General features: G+C 35.8%; 1 protein-coding gene across 1 annotated transcript; it reads left to right on the forward strand.

The window, feature by feature from the left end:
- The first annotated feature begins 14,650 nt into the window (after window positions 1-14,650).
- On the forward strand, window positions 14,651-18,374 carry LOC109171502 (protein SIEVE ELEMENT OCCLUSION C). The gene is made up of 7 exons (XM_019320533.1): window positions 14,651-14,994; window positions 16,014-16,109; window positions 16,216-16,661; window positions 16,831-16,943; window positions 17,582-17,706; window positions 17,803-18,291; window positions 18,354-18,374. The coding sequence occupies exons 1-7, from the start codon at window positions 14,836-14,838 to the stop codon at window positions 18,372-18,374; spliced, it is 1,449 nt and encodes a 482-aa protein (XP_019176078.1). The 5' UTR covers window positions 14,651-14,835.
- The last annotated feature ends 880 nt before the right edge of the window (window positions 18,375-19,254 follow it).

A 19,254-nucleotide genomic window follows, 5' to 3' on the forward strand; every position in this document is an offset into this window, starting at 1 on the left:
GGCAGTTCTAATAGCACCTACATTCCAAACTTCCCCACACTTTCACCCCATTCTGGGAAGAGATCAAAGCATTCCTGGAGTGTACTGCCTTCAAGTGTTATTATCTCGGGTGATGATGATCCCTTCCCGATCACCCCCCCATTGCTTCCGATTTTCTACAGCATCCAACAACCCTATCACCTCGTCTTTCACATTACTATCAATTCCTAGTCGCATAACCGAGTTTTTTATGCTATCCATCCGAAGCCAAAAAAGCTGCATTTTCGAGAAACTGAGGAACACCACACTTGAGTTTTCTTGACGGATGGCGTCTATGATGTTTTCAGTTGGATTTCTCCGGCCATGGAGACAAATAAACTTTCTTGCCTCCGGCGGAGACGCTATTTAAAAAAAAATTAAATAATTATTTTTTAATAATATTTTAAATTTAGGTGACCAGTTAGAATTTAGAAACTGAAAAAATCATCAAATTTGACGAATTGCATAAAATGGGTTAGTTTAGATATTCAATTGTAATTTTTTTTAAAGATTTAATGACCTAATTGCATTATTTCAATGACTTATTTGATCTTTATTCGTAAAATATATAATATGTATATATAATCTAAAGGATTAATGACACATGAAATTATCATATTAAAAATTATGAAATTAATTTTATGTCTATTAAATTGTTGCCTATTTACTATTTAACTAGCATACTAATTAATAATTACTACCTTAAAATATTTTAAAGTTGTAAAATTTTATTTGTTTTAAATTCAAAATTACTCTTACTACATAGAAGTTTTTTGGCAGAAGTGTCAAATAGGTCCATCTACTACTGCAAAGTGCTCAATTTTCACCACGAACTAAATTAAGTGTCAAATAGGTCCATCTACCAGCTAAATTTGTTCGATTGACTTTTTTTTACATGTTGCTAACAGGTTGCCTATTCAATTATTAAAAAATATAAAAAATATATATATAACCAAAAAAAAAAAAAAAAAAAAAATTCCCACCGGCTATCCGCGCCGTTTTTCACCTCCATGGACCACTGCCGTCCACAGGCTCCTCCGCCAACATTTCCCGGCTGAAAATAAAATTACCCAGATTGCTACCGTGCCTTAATTATTGACTTTGTTGAAATTGTTTTTTTTGGAATTATGGTGGAGGCGAATAGCAAGTCGGCGGTGCTGGTGGATTTGTGCCTTCTAAGTATGCAGAGGATGTTTTATGGGACACTATCACAGACATTTGTGGCAACAGTGTTCAACAATGGGTAGGCATAGTTGTAGACAATTTTAAGGGCAAGGCATTGAGGAATCTAGAGAATCAGCACCATTGGATGGTCAATCTTTATTGTCAGTATCAAACATTCAATAGTTTGATTAAGGATTTCGATTTTTTTTTATACGGCAATGGCTATCTGGGGACGGCCATGGCCGTTTGGAACTAGGGGGTGGCAGCTATGGTCGCCGCCGCCCTCGTTTCAGGCCATTTGAGGTCCAGATTTGTTATATATAATATATTTTTTATATTTTTTAATGATTAAATAGACAACTTGTTAGCAACCTGTAAAAAAAGCTAATCAAACAAATTTAGTTGATAGATGGGCCTATTTGACACTTAATTTAGTTCGTGGTAGGAATTGAGCACTTCGCAGTAGTAGATGGGCCTATTTGACACTTCTGCCAAGTTTTTTTGAAGGCAACCATGCGTACTCATTTTATAGATAAACCAAAATAGAGTCAAGGGAACTTCATCCCAATACAAAGCTGTAGACTATTCTGAAACTGTAGAAGCTAAAGTATGAGCTAATAAATTCTGAGATCTAGGAATAAAATTAACTGAACAGAAAACAAAAGTAGATATGCAAATTTTGCAAGCATCAACAGCATAGCTGATGTATGATCTGAGTGGGGGTCCTCTTGAGGTCAGATAACAGTGTAGCATCTGACAATCCATGTAAATCTGGACGGTGCGCTCGTCCCGGGTGCGTAACCAAGATAGGGCTTCCTTGCATGCAAAGGCCTCAACCATAAGTGGGGAAAAACAATCCGGCAAGGGGGCATTGTATGCCGCAACGAACCTTCCATCGAGTTCTAGCAGAACCGCTCTTACCGAGGTCGCGTTCGTAGCATGTTGGTAGGCGGCATCCATATAGCATTTTCGTGAGGCCACGGCGTAGGCAGCGTTCGGCACGGCAGCTTCTCCAGGTGACAGTGGCGTGGACGGCAGCCCGGGCGTGGGGGCGGCAGCAGCTCCACCATTGGTAGCCATGACGTGATGTACAGCATTCCATGCGTGCATAGTAGCTTTCGCACTGGCAACAATTTTCCTGGGTAAGGTAGGCAGACATCCCAAACCGCTGCATTCCGTGCTCTCCATATAAGTTAGTAGTTGCAATATGTAAACTTATCTTTATTAATGTTATTACATTATTGAATATTGATTATTCATTTCATAATTCTCTTGTAATAATTCTTAAATTTTTTTGAAAGGAAATAATTCTTAAGTTAAATATTTGAAAATAAATATGTAAACATGTAAAGCTAATTTAACAATAAAACAGAACTTAAATGTGTCGATATATACTTTTTAATTTATTTATTTTTTGAGCTATAGATTAACCGGACTTTAATTTTATTTTTCGAGTGGGCCAAGTCCGATCCGAAATCTAATCGAATTGAATTGGGCCATTCCAAAAAATAAACAGGCCCATAGCGAATCGGATCGGCTCGGCTCGTTAAAGCCCTCTAGTTTTTTTTTTTTTTTTTTTTTGTTAGACCACGAGGTGTCCCGAGCAGATCTTAACTGTATGAGGCATTTTTTAAGTTCATACCATACTCTGACGCAAATTATGCCTTGGACCCGTGTCCACAATGCATTGTGGGCACGAGTCTAAAACGACGTCGTTTTCAGGGAAAACGCATCATTCTAGTTAAAAAAAAAAATCGATTTTGTCACGCCGTTAACGGCGTTATTCGTTTGTGCCATTATGAATGTACAATTATGAGATTATGAATGTACAGTTATGGAATTATGAATGTACAGTTATGAAATTATGAATGTAAGTTATAAAATTATGAACACAGAGCTCTGACATTATGAACATATAGTGATAAAATTATTAACATAGAGCTCTAAAATTGTGAACATGGAGCTTCGAAAATTATGAATTTACAATTATTGAATTATGAATGTACAATTATGGAATTATGAATGTACAGTTATGCAATTATGAGTGTACAGTTATGGAATTATGAATGTACAGTTATGGAATTATGAACACAGAGCTCTGACATTATGAACTTACAATATGAACATATAGTGATAAAATTATGAACATAGAGCTCTAAAATTGTGAACATAGAGTTTCGAAAATTATGAATTTACAGTTGTTGAATTATGAATGTACAGTTACGGAATTATGAATGTACAGTTATGCAATTATGAATGTACAGTTATGCAATTATGAACACAGAGCTCTGACATTATGAACTTACAATTATGAACATATAGTGATAAAATTATGAACATATAGTCCTATAACAAAGTGATCTGAATTTTTTTTTTTTTTTTTTAAAAAAGTGGAAGAGAACGGTGCCACTAACGGCACCGTTACCGTGTCCAGCATGCGTGCTGGACACGGGTCCATAGCATAACGATTGATACTCAGATTAATCCCCATTGGTTGGACACCTCTAGTTATGCTACTGACTCTATTATATTGTAGTATTTGTTTAAACATACTTTCTCAACAGTCAACTACTCGAATCATGGAGCAGATTATAATAATTTTTTGGCGACATGATGGTGTAGCAACAACAGAGATTAGCAGTGGAAGGCAGCAACTTCATACAGAACAATACTGGTGAATCACACTGCTTCGACTTATGTGTAACCTTTAAGCAATGGAGTACAACAGAAATAATTATTGGGTTTATATCGGAGCTTTGAGCATACTCCGACGAGGTTTGTCTCCTCATATTTTAATAAGCCACATGCATATTTATATTATAATAGACTATCATATGGAAATGGTTATTTTGAGCACAAGTAGTCATATATTATTGGGCATTGACCATATTTCCTTAAAACTATAATAATGACATAATTTAGAAGATGGTTTGCCTATATCTTTGCATCCAATTGATTATTATGTTTTGAGAGCATTTGAAACGTGAAATATATTTTGTGACAAGCATTTTAAAAATCACAATTTCATATTCTAAATGGTGAGTGCTTTGAATATTATAGAGAAAATTAACAGCGGTGTACATAAGGATAAGTGAATTGTTATTATCACATGTATGAGCTTTATGATTTTGTTTTATTAGAAGTGTTGATTTAACACCACTACTAAGTGATTAAATCATCAATATGATTTAAAGCGTATAATTTGTGTAATTATGCACATATCGAATTTATAACATTATGTGTTATATTGTGGATATGTTACAAACATTGGACCATTTGATAAGATACATATATGTTTTACCGTCACTTAATCTTAAATATCTGAATTGTGTACCGAGACTAAATTCCAAGGCTTTACTCACATTGTGGTGGTGGCATAGAAAAGTCATTGATGCGAACCTGGTTGGCCCGATCTTCTCTTCACACTCTGACTAAAATAATATTTTAGAACAGTTTATTAGGCTAGGTGAAATCTGATTAAAAGGTTTAATTTAGGTTGGGAAAAGGGTTAATTTTTGGGTTTTGATAAGTCCTCGGCCACACCGGGATATAAGGTGATACGTAGGATACGTAGGATTTGGGATGACGCTACAAGTGAGGTTTCACACTTGATAAGTCAGGATCACCATGACTTGAACATGGTTGAACTCTCCTGAGTTCTAGAAAACACTCAGTTTCCTATCTCAAAAATTCTCAACTCTGTTTTTATTCATATAAGACAACTGTATTTATAGTTGTAGAATCCTAGTTTCGTTAGACATTTCCCAAGATAACTAGAAATTCTAACAAACTACAAACAAATTAATCATGATAAACATGAATAACAAATAATAAAGAAACCTAAGATTAAAAAAACTCCTAAATCTAATTTAATACTAACTAACAATAAACAGTATATTTAAATTCCAAATTAACTAACTAAATAATTAATATAATAATTTTCTAAAAATTAATTAATTTAAAATTATAATAGCAGCATAATTTATTAACAACTCAATCATTGATGACTCATGTATTCGCAACATTCCCTCCATCTTTAGAGAGATTCGACCTCGAATCTACGATCCAAGTGCCGTTGAAGTTTGCTACAAAGTGAATATTTTCTATTGAGCTTTCTTGAAAATATGGGTTGTCGTCAATGGGGTTGTTTTTCCTACAATCTTCCCGTGCATGCAATGTAAACAAATCTTTCAATATTGTCACTTTTTCGTACTTTTTTTGTTTTGTTTTTGTTTTTGTTTTTGTTTTTTTTTTTTGTTTTTTGTTTTTTGTTCTTTGTTTTTGCACAACTCACTTCAATTCAACATGAATACACAAGAAATTTGATGCAAAGTATCCAGAAATTTAAATCACATCAGAAACAACAATTAACAACAACCAGAAACTGACCCAACTTGTTGAATTTTCTGGAAAATATTGGTATTGAATTTTGAGACAAAATTTTCCAGATATCAACTTTAACATGATTACGACAGGCACAAAAAAGTTCAGAGCAAAACAATGAAAGAAACTATTTTTTTTCTAATTTTTCAAAGTCGATCACGCAAAAATGCAAATTTCAGAAAAATTTGACGAAACTTTGAGAATTTTCTGGGAACAGATGGTAACGAATTTTCACTAAATTTTTTTCAGATTTGAAGTTCAACAAGAGTATGAAATGCAGAAAAAAAAATTCAGACAAAAAAGACACAAGAAACTATTTGTTTCGTATTTTCAAAGTTGACTGCGCAAAACTGCGAATTTTTTGACAGACTATATTTTTTCTACTCAAAATAATGTTTCGAGATGGATTATAACTTCTTGGAGCGTGAGAAAAACCTAGGCTTTGATATCAAATGATGCGAACCTGGTTGGCCCAATCTTCTCTTCACACTCTGACTAAAATAATATTTTAGAACAGTTTATTAGGCTAGGTGAAATCTGATTAAAAGGTTTAATTTAGTTTGGGAAAAGGGTTAATTTTTGGGTTTTGATAAGTCCTCGGCCACACCAGGATATATGGTGATACGTAGGATTTGGGATGACGCCACAAGTGAGGTTTCACACTTGATAAGTCAGGATCACCATGACTTGATCATGGTTGAACTCTCCCGAGTTCTAGAAAACACTCAGTTTCCTATCTCAAAAATTCTCAACTCTGTTTTTATTCATATAAGACAATTGTATTTATAGTTGTAGAATCCTAGTTTCGTTGGACACTTCCCAAGATAATTAGAAATTCTAACAAACTACAAACAAATTAATCATGATAAACATGAATAACAAATAATAAAGAAACCTAAGATTAAAAAAACTCCTAAATCTAATTTAATACTAACTAACAATAAACAGTATATTTAAATTCTAAATTAACTAACTAAATAATTAATATAATAGTTTTCTAAAAACTAATTAATTTAAAATTATAATAGCAGCATAATTTATTAACAACTCAATCATGGATGGCTCATGTATTCGCAACAGTCATCCTTCTTGAATACTCTGTCTAGGAAGATGATTTTTAAGTAAACTTCGATTTCACCACTCGACCTGAGAGTTTTTAAGAAGTAGGGTGTTGATCATGAAGGCTAGTTAGAGCGCCACTTGATCTTCACCTGAAATGAGGTTGACTTTCATATGTTGTTAAACAATCAAAGCCTTGCAATAGAAATTGTTGAAGTACTGCAGTAGTAATATTGATCTGCATCATATGAATGCTTTATATGAGTTTTTAATTTCCTCAACTGAAGGAAAAGTTGTGCAGGTGGAATAACTTTCAGTATTAAAGTTATACTTGTTGAATTCACCGTGTTGAAATATATTCCCTAATAAATGTCAGTTTGAACATATTCTTTGCGTATGAGATTAACCTCTTTTAAGAATATTATGTGAAATTTGTGATTATTTTGTCCAACTTGAAGTAGCATACAGACAACATTATCTCTATGGCTTACAAACAATGAGTATTTATATATATTATTTAAATTCTTGGTTGAATCATCTTGAAAGACCTATAATTCATGTTTAAAGGGTAATTATGATGAGTCAATGTGACACCTCGTAAATCCAAACTCTAATCAAGGATTAATTAGAGACTTAATCCTAGTCTCTTTGTTAATTTATTCCTAAAAATCCTAAAATTCAATAGTCTAGGGACTAGATTTTGACTAGTCACTTAAGTCAAAGGGTTGTACCTTGTGCTTCTTGAGTTGTGCCCTTGTTCCCTTGTCTTTCCAACATTAGTAAGGGTAGGGATGTCTTTCTACCTAAGGTTTGTGGTTCAAGCTAACCTAGCAACACCCTTTCATTTCATTCACCCTACAATCTAAACACAAAAACCTCTAGCCTCTCTCTAAAAAGAGTTAGCTTTTTCTCCAAGCTAGGATTTGAGCATCCAAGTCTTGCAAAGTTTGGCTTCCAAGATTCCTACTTTCTTCATCTTGAGCATAGGGGAGGGTAAGATCCTTGGTCTTTTGGTGTTTTTAACTTCCTTTTAGGTGTCTTTTTCTAAAGATAGAATATTTGTTGTCTTTTGATTTGTGAATGAAGTTGGTGTGGAAGATGAGCTTTAGGAAAGGCTTCCTAAGGGTGATAAGAGGAAGTTCTTAGGCTACAAAGGTAACCCATGCTTTACAAAACCCATTTTCTTACTTATATGATGATTCTTGGCTTCTACTTGTGATTCTTGTGTTGATTTCTGAGATTTGGTGCATTGTCTTGTGGTGATGCATGTTTAGAGCTTGTTCTTAGGGTTCTTGAATGCCATTGCTTGGCTATGTCTTGGATTCAAGTCATATTGTTGTTTTGTGTGAGATTTTGGGTGTTTTGGACTTAAATTTGGACTTGTTGTTGAAAATCCTCGAAGGGATATTTTGGTGTACAGGATGGTACCCGTGGGCGGAACGGCGGGCAGAGGCCTACCCGCCGCCCCACCCGCGGGGAACAGATGACTCGTGGACTGTGTACCCGCGGGCGGAACCGCGGGTGGTTGTCCACCCGTGGCCCCACCCGCGGGGAACGTTGTTGGCGATGTGCGGGGATTTGTTCCCCGTGATTCTTTTGACTCGGTATTGATGTTTTGACCTCCCGATGTTGTTTTATTGGGCTATTCGTGAGTCTTCTTGATGTTTCGTATGTCTAGAACGGTATGTTAGGAATCCATGTAGGATTTGGTGTCTTGAATCGTGTTAAGTGTCCGACTTTGTGATTCGTTGGATAATTGTGAGTCTTGAATGTTCTTTGGAACTACTTTTGGTTTACTTGTTTGATAAGCATGCTAGTTTGCTGTTGAAATGCTAGTGTGTGTGGTTTGTTCCTCCCTATTGGGATTGACAACTTGTGTTGACAATCATTTGGTGTTGGATTGTGATCCTTTGTTGTTGAGTATAGTCTCATGTCTTTGTTGTAATCTTTGATTGATTCCTGTGATGTGAACGTATGTAATCGTTGTACCTTAGTCCTCTTGGTAATGATGATGATCTTGTGTGACTATGATTGAAATTGGTGGTGTTACATGAGCTTGGCTCACATGTTGGAGGCTGCATGATTGAAATTAATGGTACCCTCGTGTACTGAGAGTTCGGCGGTGAATAGGAGAGTTGGAGGGGGGACGACGGTCCTCGGAGGCATAAGGTTGGACTCAGAAGTACAGGGTGACACTAGGAGGTAATGGTTGGAACCGAAATAAGGACGGGGGTAGCCATAAGGTTGGAACAGGGCATAAGGTTGGAACTGGGCATAAGGTTGGAACTATGATACTTGTGACATGTAGTTGTCACTATGGCATGTAGTTGCCAATGTATGAATGTGTATTCCTTGCTTATGAGCATGTCTTGATGTATTCTACTTTGTGATCAATAGAATGCATCTTGAGTTGTATTGTCTTTCATGTTTCTTGTTTTGTTGTTGTTGTAAGGATGGTGATTCCTTTTCCTTTTGAGAGTGTTTAATGAGTCCTTGAAGTTGACTTCTCTCTATGGCTTTTGAAATGATATATACTGTATTCCGTTTCAAAATGGTTTTGATTTATACTTATCTATATATGCTATTTAACGCGTATTGATGGGTTACCAGCAATATTCGCTGACCGGGTGTTATCCTCATGTTATATTTTTCTTGTTCTACAGATTTTGAGAGCGCTAGACGTGGATCGATAGATAGCTTAGCTACCTTGTTTAGACGTTTGGTTTTGTTGGCCTGTGAGCCTGTTTTAGCGGCCTGTGTGCCTAGATACTTTATGACTTGTGTAAATTGATTAGTTTTCCCGCCTGTGCACCTATATCTGAGATAGGTGTGGCATAACATATCTCGGTTTACTACAGCTTCCGTTGTTTAATGTCTTGATGATTAGATGTTTTCTTATGCATTTAAGTTTTAAAAATGTGGTAAAAATCGGGGGTGTTACAGTCAAGATAACTAAGTTTGTTGAAATATATTCAATTGAGTATGTATCAGATAAAGTGCGGAGCTACTATAATGCTTCACAAAGCGAATTTGCAAAACTCAGTCTACAAGGGAGCTAATGGTGGGCACCAAAATCAATCTGGATAAGCGATCAAATACTTTTGAGAAAAAATATTTGTAAGTGTTGCATTGTAGGGGTAATTAACTCTTAATATATTTCTTTCTTAAAAGTCTCTCTGTGGTACCAACAATAATGGTAAAAGAGAATATTTCATGTTGAACATCAAAATTTTAAGGGAATTATTTGTGAGTAAATAAAGTACTCGTCGTAAGTTTGATCGAGATGATCAACTTACTTTAATAGAAATGACTAATTATGAGGTTAATCGTTGAATTATTGGAATGACTTAAAGCCCAATAGGTGATAAATTTATGGTGAGTCCCACTTTTGTGGTCAAACGAAGCCATGAAAAGAATCACAAAGTAGTACACTAATTGGTCATTCCTACAATGTGTGTACTTGTGAGGTTGAGCTACAACTCTTAATGAATTCATAACCCTATGAGAATGGTGGTTTTGTTGAGACAGACCTAATGAATTCACCGCATAATGCTTGAGTACAAAAGTGTTCTTAATGAGTTATATATACAATTGGGAGGTCTATTTTGAGGTAGACCTAATGAGATCCCTGACTTGAGTGAAAAATGGCTAACCGCCTCAGTCGATATACACACAACCCAACTGATACTCACTGGAGTGCACTGAGATGAGTGCTTCGGTACCTGAGAGGTACCATAGACTGGGGACTAGACAATGTAGCGTTCCCAACAGTGATAGAAGGGTTTTGTGATGCAAACTGGGCGAATGACATCAAGTGTGGGGGATTATTGGGAATGTGTGGGGGATTGTTGGGAAACATTCAAGCCAGAAGGCTTCTTCCTTCATTTTAGGATCAGTCAAAGTTGACTGCCCCCATTTCTCCTTAATAGGAGCTAATCATGTGGACTACATGAAGGGGTTTGTTGGAGATTAACTATATAAATATATAGTCCCACTTTGGGTAGAAAGACAACAAAAATACGTTAATCACATATTCCCTCCTTTTCTGCATTCTACTAGAGATCCCTGAGTCTGAGCAATTAGTCAGGTTATTCTGTGTTGCACGTCAAAAGCGTACCGAATATCTTGACTGCACCGTCACCAGTCAAATAACGCTTTTAAGGTATTGTTATATAACACGGCACAGACTCCCTTACCGTTATACACCCCGGCCCATTTTTTCCTTATTCCCTGAAAGGTTGCCGGCCCCCGCGTTGACGTTGCCAATATATTCCAACACAAAGAGTTAACAACATCTCCACTTAGGCTCGATCTCAGGACCTATCCCATATGGGAGAGGTCATTACATACCATCTGAGCACAAGTGCTTGGCTATGAAAACTATTTCTGCAAATCTATTTAGTGCAAATTATGCTAGGAAATCTCTTTGGTTTTGGGTATCAAATCTTGATTGAGGATATTTTAGGGACAAGCACGAAAAGAAGAATCTTTGATTTATCTGTGTTACTGTTAACAAACAGGAAATAATGTTATGCTGTTAATTGAAACATTGTGGTTTTTGGGTGGGGTCAAGTCCAGCAATTGATAGTTAGAGAATTGTTTGGCGGAGGATGGTGAAGGGCCAGTCTAGAGCTTTGCCTTTCGAAGATATAGTGACGGTATTTAAGAAAATAAAATTACAAATTCGCTGTGAATTATAGTTTTTAGCGTAGTGGTCTTAATATTGAAAATATTTCTTTTTATGGTGCCTCCATATGATTTGCCTTTGACTCTTTGAGTATGCAATTTCTTGTTATTGGTGAAAGGATCTTTAAAGTAACACAACGACAACGATCATTTTCAGATTAAGCTTTATTCTTTCCTCTTGTATTAATATTCTAGCTTTGCTTTATGTTTTGTCTTGGAGCTTGTGGTTGAATGGCAATGCTAAGAAGGTTGTAGAAGATTTAACTTTTCCCTTTACCCTTAGTAATCTGGTAATTATTGTTGTGGTCATTACTAATTAGAAGTAATAAACTGATACTGATCCTTCATGGATGCATAATCACTGATTTTATAATTATATTGCTTAAATGCAGCTTATATATTCTGAGATTGGTTGCTGAGTTTATAATTTCACGAAAGTTTTCCTTTAATTAGTTGCCATGTTGCCATGTTGGGTTGATAAGTCAATTTTGAATGGTTTGACTAAAGGAGTGTTTGGTAAATAATTGTTAGCTGATTGAGTTAGTGGGTTTGACTAGTCGATAGTATTAGCTGATTGTAGAAAAGTGTTTGGTAAATTAGCTGTTAGCTAATAGCCGATTACATGCAAAATGACTCTCTCAAAAAGCTAATCGAAACAACTGTTTTGAGCAGTTTTTTTAATTTTAACATTTTGGAACAATAAGATATTACAAAAAGCTAATAAACCAAGCACTCATATTGATTGTTTAACCAAAATCAAACAGCTAATAGTGGTCAAATAAGTCAAAATTGGCTGATAAGCTAACTATGTTACTAAACAAGGCCTAAGTTTGATAAAATTAGAGATGACAATTGGTCGAGATGGGTTTGTGAGGACTACATCCAGTCATCCACCACCCGACCCATCTTATATTTTCTCCACCACCCCACCCTCAACCCGCATTGGGTGTACTTTTTAAAAATTCACCATCACCCCACCGGGTACAGATATCCACTACAAATACCCACCACTTATTATTTTATTAATTTTAATTTTTTTCAACAAATAATATTTAAATTACTTATACATAGTAAAATAATAAAATTCATTAGTTATACTAAAATATAAAATAATAGAAATATTTAAATATAATAACTAAATTGTTAATTTTTAAAAATAAACTTAATAGTTTATATATATAAATAGTACAAAGTTACCAAAGGTATATAAACTTTTATAATTAATTACAAACTAGTACTTATTTTACTATTATATATACATACATATATGTATCAGTGGGGCAGATTGAAATTGACATCCATAAAATGGTTTATTGCATTAGTTTATTTGGACAATGAGTCAAAATATGGAAAGTTAAAAAGAGTAAAGTTTTCAATTAGGTGATTGGCCTTAATTATGAAATGGCCATTTTACCCTTGTCATTCCTAATATTTATATCTCTCTTGTAGTTGTTCATCTAACTTGCCATTTTTCTTTCTGTTTTCGTAATTTTAACTATAATAAAGCTATATGGTTTGGGAAGTAATTAATGTTACAATTAATGGCACAACATCCTTTATTATATAAAAAAAAAAAAGCACAACATTTGAAAAATAAAGGGAAAATGACACTTTTTCCCCCTGAGTTATATACTTATAGTACTTTTTCCCCCTCAATTATTTAAGTGGCTCTTTTCCCCCCTAAAATGTTAAATGGACATATTTACCCTTAAAATAAATATTTAAAATAAATATTTCATTTATTTTTCTTTTCCAACAAATTATTACTATAATTTGGTTCAAACCAAACAGATACTATAGCAACCAAACCAAAATATTCCAATTACAATTTAGAATCAAAACGCGATATTTAGAGTTTATTAAAATCGCAAATCGAAATGGCCGGTTCATGTTCCGAACTGAAAAAATAAAATACATTTATTGTTGAATTTAGACTATTTTAAAATAAAATTTAAAATAAAGACGGTTCAAAATCGCGAACCGGATCCGGAACCGCCGGTTCACGGTTCATGATCCAGTTTTTTTGGTTCATAAATTTAATAAATTGAAATCTAAATATTGAATTCTAGATCTGAATCATATCCGAAAACTTTTAATTCGATTGCTATAGTGTCCGGTTCAGTTCGAACCGAACCGTGGTCATTGCTACATATACACAATAATTTGTTGGAGAAATAAAATAAATAAAATGTTTACTTTAAGGGTAGAAATGTCAATTTAATATATCAAGGGGGAAAAACCACCACTTTTAAAATAATTGAGGGGGCTAATGTGCTTACATAAATAATTGAGGGGGAAAAAGTGCTATAAGTATATAACTTAGGGGGAAAAAGTGCCATTTTCCCAAAAATAAAATAGCTATATATTATATAATCATATAAAAAGTGTGTTCAATTAGAGTTTAAATTTACTCATACAACCAGGACTATGTGGTCCAATGGTATCCGGGTTGGACTTCCATTTGGAAAATTATAAGTTCGAGCTTCAGTGGAGGCGTTATTGGTTCTTTGTGTTTCAGTGGTTGAGAAAGTATATGAACAGATACTACAATGTAATAGAGCCAGTAACTTTCAAAAAAAAAAAAATTTACTCATACAAAATTTGAAATTTGCTTACCAAATGTAATTATCTTAGTTATTATTCGTATTGTGAAAATTATAATATAGATGAAATACAATTAAGAATAAATCAATGTAATTATATAAATTCTCTCTATAAGTTTATTTGAATATGCACATAATTAGAGATTATATTAACCATACAAAATTTTAATTTTAATTGTAATTTTATATTCTATAAAAATAATAAATACTTGACCAATGGAAGCTCAAAAATATTATTATATTAAACAATTTAAAATATTTTAGTTTTTTTTTTTATTTTTTATTTATATTTATAATAACATAATTTTTTTCGTGCATCGCGCGGGTGAATTACTAGTAGTAATAATAATAATAATAATAATAATAATAATAATAATAATAATAATATCAATAATTAATAAAATTTGTAAAAGTAATTTAAGAGTTAATAAATTAATATAATATGTACTCAAAAAATTTAGCACAACATATTTATGCTCTTATAATTAAGTCATTTTACATCTAACCAGCTAAAAGTATTAGCTAACTCTATTAATTCTATCACTAAGACTTGAACCGTCCTTGGCGGGCTCTCTCTTTTATGCTTGCATAAATTAAAGTGGATAAAAGGATGTTTTATATATACTGTTATGGCACGCAATTCTTGAGACCTACTGCAAGAATAATCTCTTGTGTTGGTGGTCTCCACATGCAATCTTGTAACAGTGTAACGTGTCTTGTGAACATAGCACAAGACCTAGAGAGATAGAGAGAGAGAGAAAAGTGTTCAGTCTGTTTTAAGTTTGATTTGCTTAAGTAGTAGGGTGGTGTTTTGGCCTTTGGTTATCTATCTGTGGACTGTGGCCTTAGCTTGCAGAGATGTGATCGAGCATCAAAGTCATGTAATTTCTCAACTTATTAACTACTTTCTTTCACCAAGACTATGAGCTTGCCTAGAGCCAAACAACCTTATTTTTCCTCCTTAGAAGAAGATCTACTCATAAAAAAGATCCTTCTCACTCATGATCCTAATGCCACTCACCTGGATTCTGCATTGTTACTTCATGCTGTTCAGAATATCGTTTGTCACATTATGTCAAAGGTAATGATTTTACTGTTATCTTTTCCAAAGTTCCATAAGAATTGGTCCCTAGAGCTATGAGTTTGATTTTATTTTTATTTTTTAATAAAATTTGTTAATACCGTGTATGTATTACATTCAAGTTGATGCAAACACTTCAAAATGTTTTTGGGCAAAATGTTATTCCATATATATATATATATATATATATATATATATATATATATATTGCTTTTGTGATAGATTTATGTCCCTGGAAGCAATGTTGTAGAAGGCGCTAAGGCGCTAGGCGTTAGTCGAGCGTCCGGGTGCCTCTAGCACTGCTTAAGTGGGCGAGTAGTGATAATAATAAGAAAAATAGCACACTAAAAAAAAAAAAACACCCGGCCCCGAGTTGGCTGACTTGGACACCTAGCTAGTTTGAACGACTCACCGCCAAGTTGGCCAACTCGCGCCTAGTTTGACCGATTCAGGTTCCAAATTGACCAACTTGGACGCCTAGGCCGCCTAAGGCGCCTAAGAGGCCAAGTAGTAATAATAAGAAAACTAGCACACTCAAAAGAAAATAACACGCGGCCCCGAGTTGGCTAACTTGGGCACCTAGTTTGACCGACTCACCGCCAAGTTGGCCAACTCGCGCCTAGTTTGACCGATTCAGGCTCCGAATTGACCAACTCGGACGCCTAGGCGGCGGCTAGGCCGCCTAAGAGGCCGAGTAGTAATAATAAGAAAACTAGCATACTCCAAAAAAAAAAAAAAAAAAAACACCCGGCCCCGAGTTGGGCGCCAAGTTGACTGACTGGGCACCTAGTTTGACCGACTCACCGCCGAGTTGACCGACTCGGACGCCTAATTTGACCAATTCAAGTGCCGAATTGACCAACTCGGGCACTTAGGCCACCTAATTATCCAGGCGACTAAGGGTCAAATGTCCTTGTCCTAAGGACGCCTAGACCCGTTTTTGCAACGGTGCCCAGGAAGTTTTCGGCCATAAGGCTGGCTGGCTAGCATAATATGATTATTTGAATTTATATTTTCAGGATTCTGATCCAACTGATAGCATCACTCCATGTAATGTTGGAGTTGCTGGACTAGAAGAAACTCTAGGGCAGACCATCTATAAGATCTCACATGAGGTACTTAATTGCTAACATCTTATCCTCTCAAGGCTGCCTGCATATATGCACCTCTTAGTCTATATATTCTCATTCAGGTGCCTAGATTTAACAGTTTTTATTGCAGATTTTTAGCATATGTTCTAATGGCATTGATGAACATGCAAAAACAATGCTGCTCTTTGAACTTCTAAGCCATTTAAGATGGGATGCTAAAGTAGTCTTGGCACTTTCGGCATTGACATCTACCTACGGAGAGCTATCGCTTGTGCTACAGCAACTCCCTCATAGTCCTTTGGCTGCTCTGCTTGCGGCACTCAAGCAATTGCCTCGCAGCTTAACCGCTTTGAACATGCAATTCAAGGCTTTGAATTTGTTGATTAACACAATGGTGGAATTGGCAAAAACTGTTGTCCGGTTTGAAGGACTGCCTTTGCAACTAGTACTTTTGGATCACAAGGCAATCGCTGCTACCAAGTCTAAAATCTGCATTGCAACTTACTGGATTTTGAGAAGCTCGTTATCGTGCTTCGCTCTTCTTGCTGACTTGAGGACTATAAAAGATGAGCAAGTGCATGTTCTTTCCCTTCACTTACAATTTCTTCCCCTTGTTTTATCCTTTTCTTTGAGGAATAGTGATAGTTCTTTTGGACTTATGTTAAGTGAGATTCCTTTAATGCTTTATCATGTTAAGTGATACTAAGGATTACCTAAAGAAGGGTGTGAACTCTTATTCATCCAGGCATTCAAATAGAACAGCAATTGCATCATGGGCTCTCTTCAGTCTGGTATACAAGTTAAGTGGGTTATACCATGAGCTTAGAGAGCAAGTGGATGTGTGCTGTCAGCAAATAGGTAAATGTCTTCAATAATAAAGCATCTTTGAAACCATTGTTGGTTGGAGGCCCGTGAAGGGCCAAGTCCAGCACCAGGTGGCTAGGGCGATTGTTGGGCGGAGGCTTGAAGGGCCAGGCCAGCTCAGCACCCAGCCTCTTGAAAATGTGGCAGTATAAGGAAATAAAGTTGCGTAGGTAAATGTCTTTAATAATAAAGCTTTTTTGAAACTATTCTTGGGCGGAGGCCGCTGAAGGGCCAAGTCCTACACCAGGTGACTAGGAGAATTGTTGGGTGAAAGAGGCATGAAGGGCAAGACCAACACCCTGCCTCTCGAAAATGTGGAGGTATAAGGAAATAAAGTTGCCTAGGTAAATGTCTTTAATAATAAAGCTTCTTTGAAGCCATTGTTGGACGGAGGCTAGTGAAGGGCCAAGTCCAACAACAGGTGGCTTGGGGAATTGTTGGGCGGAAGAGGCCTGAAGGGCCAAGTCTAACACCCTGCCGCTAAAAAATGTGGCGGTACAAAGAAATAAAGTTGCTGGTAGTTATAGTTTTTGGCATATGACAATCGCTTGATCCTAACAAGTGGTATCCTATTCCTTATATGAGACATACTCAACAACCTTTCTAGTGAATAATTTTTTGATGGCTTGCAGAGACAAGGTTTCCTGAAGAGCTGTTGAATGTTTTTAAGTTAAACCATCTAGATAACCAAGAGGTGCTTCAGATGCTTTTTGCCTTGAGAGATAACTTGCCTTTGAAAAACTATTCAAAAGAAATGGTAATTTCCTTCTTTCCTTTCCCTCTCTCAACTGTATACCTGCAATTGAAGAACATCATAGAGAAAAATTTGTAACATTGGCCTTGTACTCAACAGTGTGGCATCCTTGAATTGAAAGGCAAGGAGGTTATGTTCTTGATATCAAAGCCAGAGATTTTCTCAATGGAGAAAGTCTTCTTTCTGATGCAACAGACATATGATCATCCCCATCGCAAAAGCTTACAGGGAAGCTATGTAATTTTATGGGTCCCAATTGCCACCTCCGATGTTTGGAGTCACGCCGATGAGATAACTTTCCAGTTTTGGTCAAATTCCTTTCCATGGTTCTCTATCAGGCAACCTAGGTTACTAAACTCAGATGTTGTGCAATTCATTAGGCGAGAATGGAATTATAACGAGGAACCGATAATGGTCATCTTAAACACTGATGGAGTAATTACAAACTCTAATGCATTGGATATGGTGTGGATATGGGGGGCCAAAGCATTTCCCTTTTCAACTTCAAAGGAAAAGGAGCTGTGGGAACACCAGAAGTGGAGCCTGCAATTCATAACTGATGGTATTGATCCTTTGTTGTCCCAATGGGTAAGGAGCCTCTTCTACTTCTTTTTTTTTTTTTGAAACAGTTATGATTCTTTACAAGGTAGTATCTGTTCTATACTTTCTGAATCTTTTCAGCACAAAGAATCAATGCCCCACCATCGGGGTTCGATCATATGACCACCCATTTGGAATGGTTGTGTAGTTGGCCATTACTACTAGTACTACTTTTATAGAAAGTAATGGTTTCTGTACAAGTGTTTACATTGTTGGTCTGTATGTATATCAGGTCGAGGAAGGTGAAAAATATATCTGCATTTATGGAAGTGATGACATAGACTGGATAAGAAACTTCAACAGTAGGATGAACAAAATTAAGCGTACAGGAGTTCAGCTCGAGGTGGTTTATGTTGGGTGGAGAAATCCAACCGAAAACATCATAGACGCCATCCGTCAAGAAAACTCAAGTGTGGTGTTCCTCAGTTTCGCGAAAATGCAGCTTTTTTGGCTTCGGATGGATAGTATCAGAAGCTCAGTTATGCGGCTAGGCGTTGATAGTAATGTGAAAGACGAGGTGATGGGGTTGTTGGAAGCTGTAGAAAATCGGAAGCAATGGGGGGTGATCGGGAAGGGATCATCATCACCCGAGATAATAACACTTGAAGGCAGTAAACTCGAGGAATGCTTTGATCTCTTCCCGGAATGGGGTGAAAGTGTGGGGAAGTTTGGATTAGTAGGTGCTATTAGAACTGCCATGGAGTCTCCTCTGCCTTCCAAACCCTGCTATCACTCGGTAACACTTCCATATCAGAAAGAAGTGAGCCAAGAAACCGTAATTTGCAGTCAGTGTAAGCGCCCCATGGGGAAATATGTTGTTTACAAATGTGATGTTATAGATTCTACAGTTGAATAGGTTGTCCTTTACGACCACTAATTTTTTTTTTTTTCTTTCTTTGGTGATGAACCAAGTGTTGTGAGGCCTATTTTACAATAAAGATACCAACATTT

This window comes from Ipomoea nil, unplaced genomic scaffold (assembly GCF_001879475.1).
Source record: "Ipomoea nil cultivar Tokyo-kokei standard unplaced genomic scaffold, Asagao_1.1 scaffold0319, whole genome shotgun sequence".
Lineage (NCBI taxonomy): Eukaryota > Viridiplantae > Streptophyta > Magnoliopsida > Solanales > Convolvulaceae > Ipomoea > Ipomoea nil.

What these genes read in the sequence shown, in the direction of transcription:
- LOC109171502 (XM_019320533.1), top strand. Translation starts at nt 14,836, where the DNA reads ATGAGCTTGCCTAGAGCCAAACAACCTTATTTTTCCTCCTTAGAAGAA. An exon ending in ACTATAAAAGATGAGCAAGT is followed by an intron (nt 16,662 to 16,830) that starts GCATGTTCTTTC and finishes TTATTCATCCAG; the next exon opens with GCATTCAAATAGAACAGCAA. An exon ending in AAAACTATTCAAAAGAAATG is followed by an intron (nt 17,707 to 17,802) that starts GTAATTTCCTTC and finishes TGTACTCAACAG; the next exon opens with TGTGGCATCCTTGAATTGAA.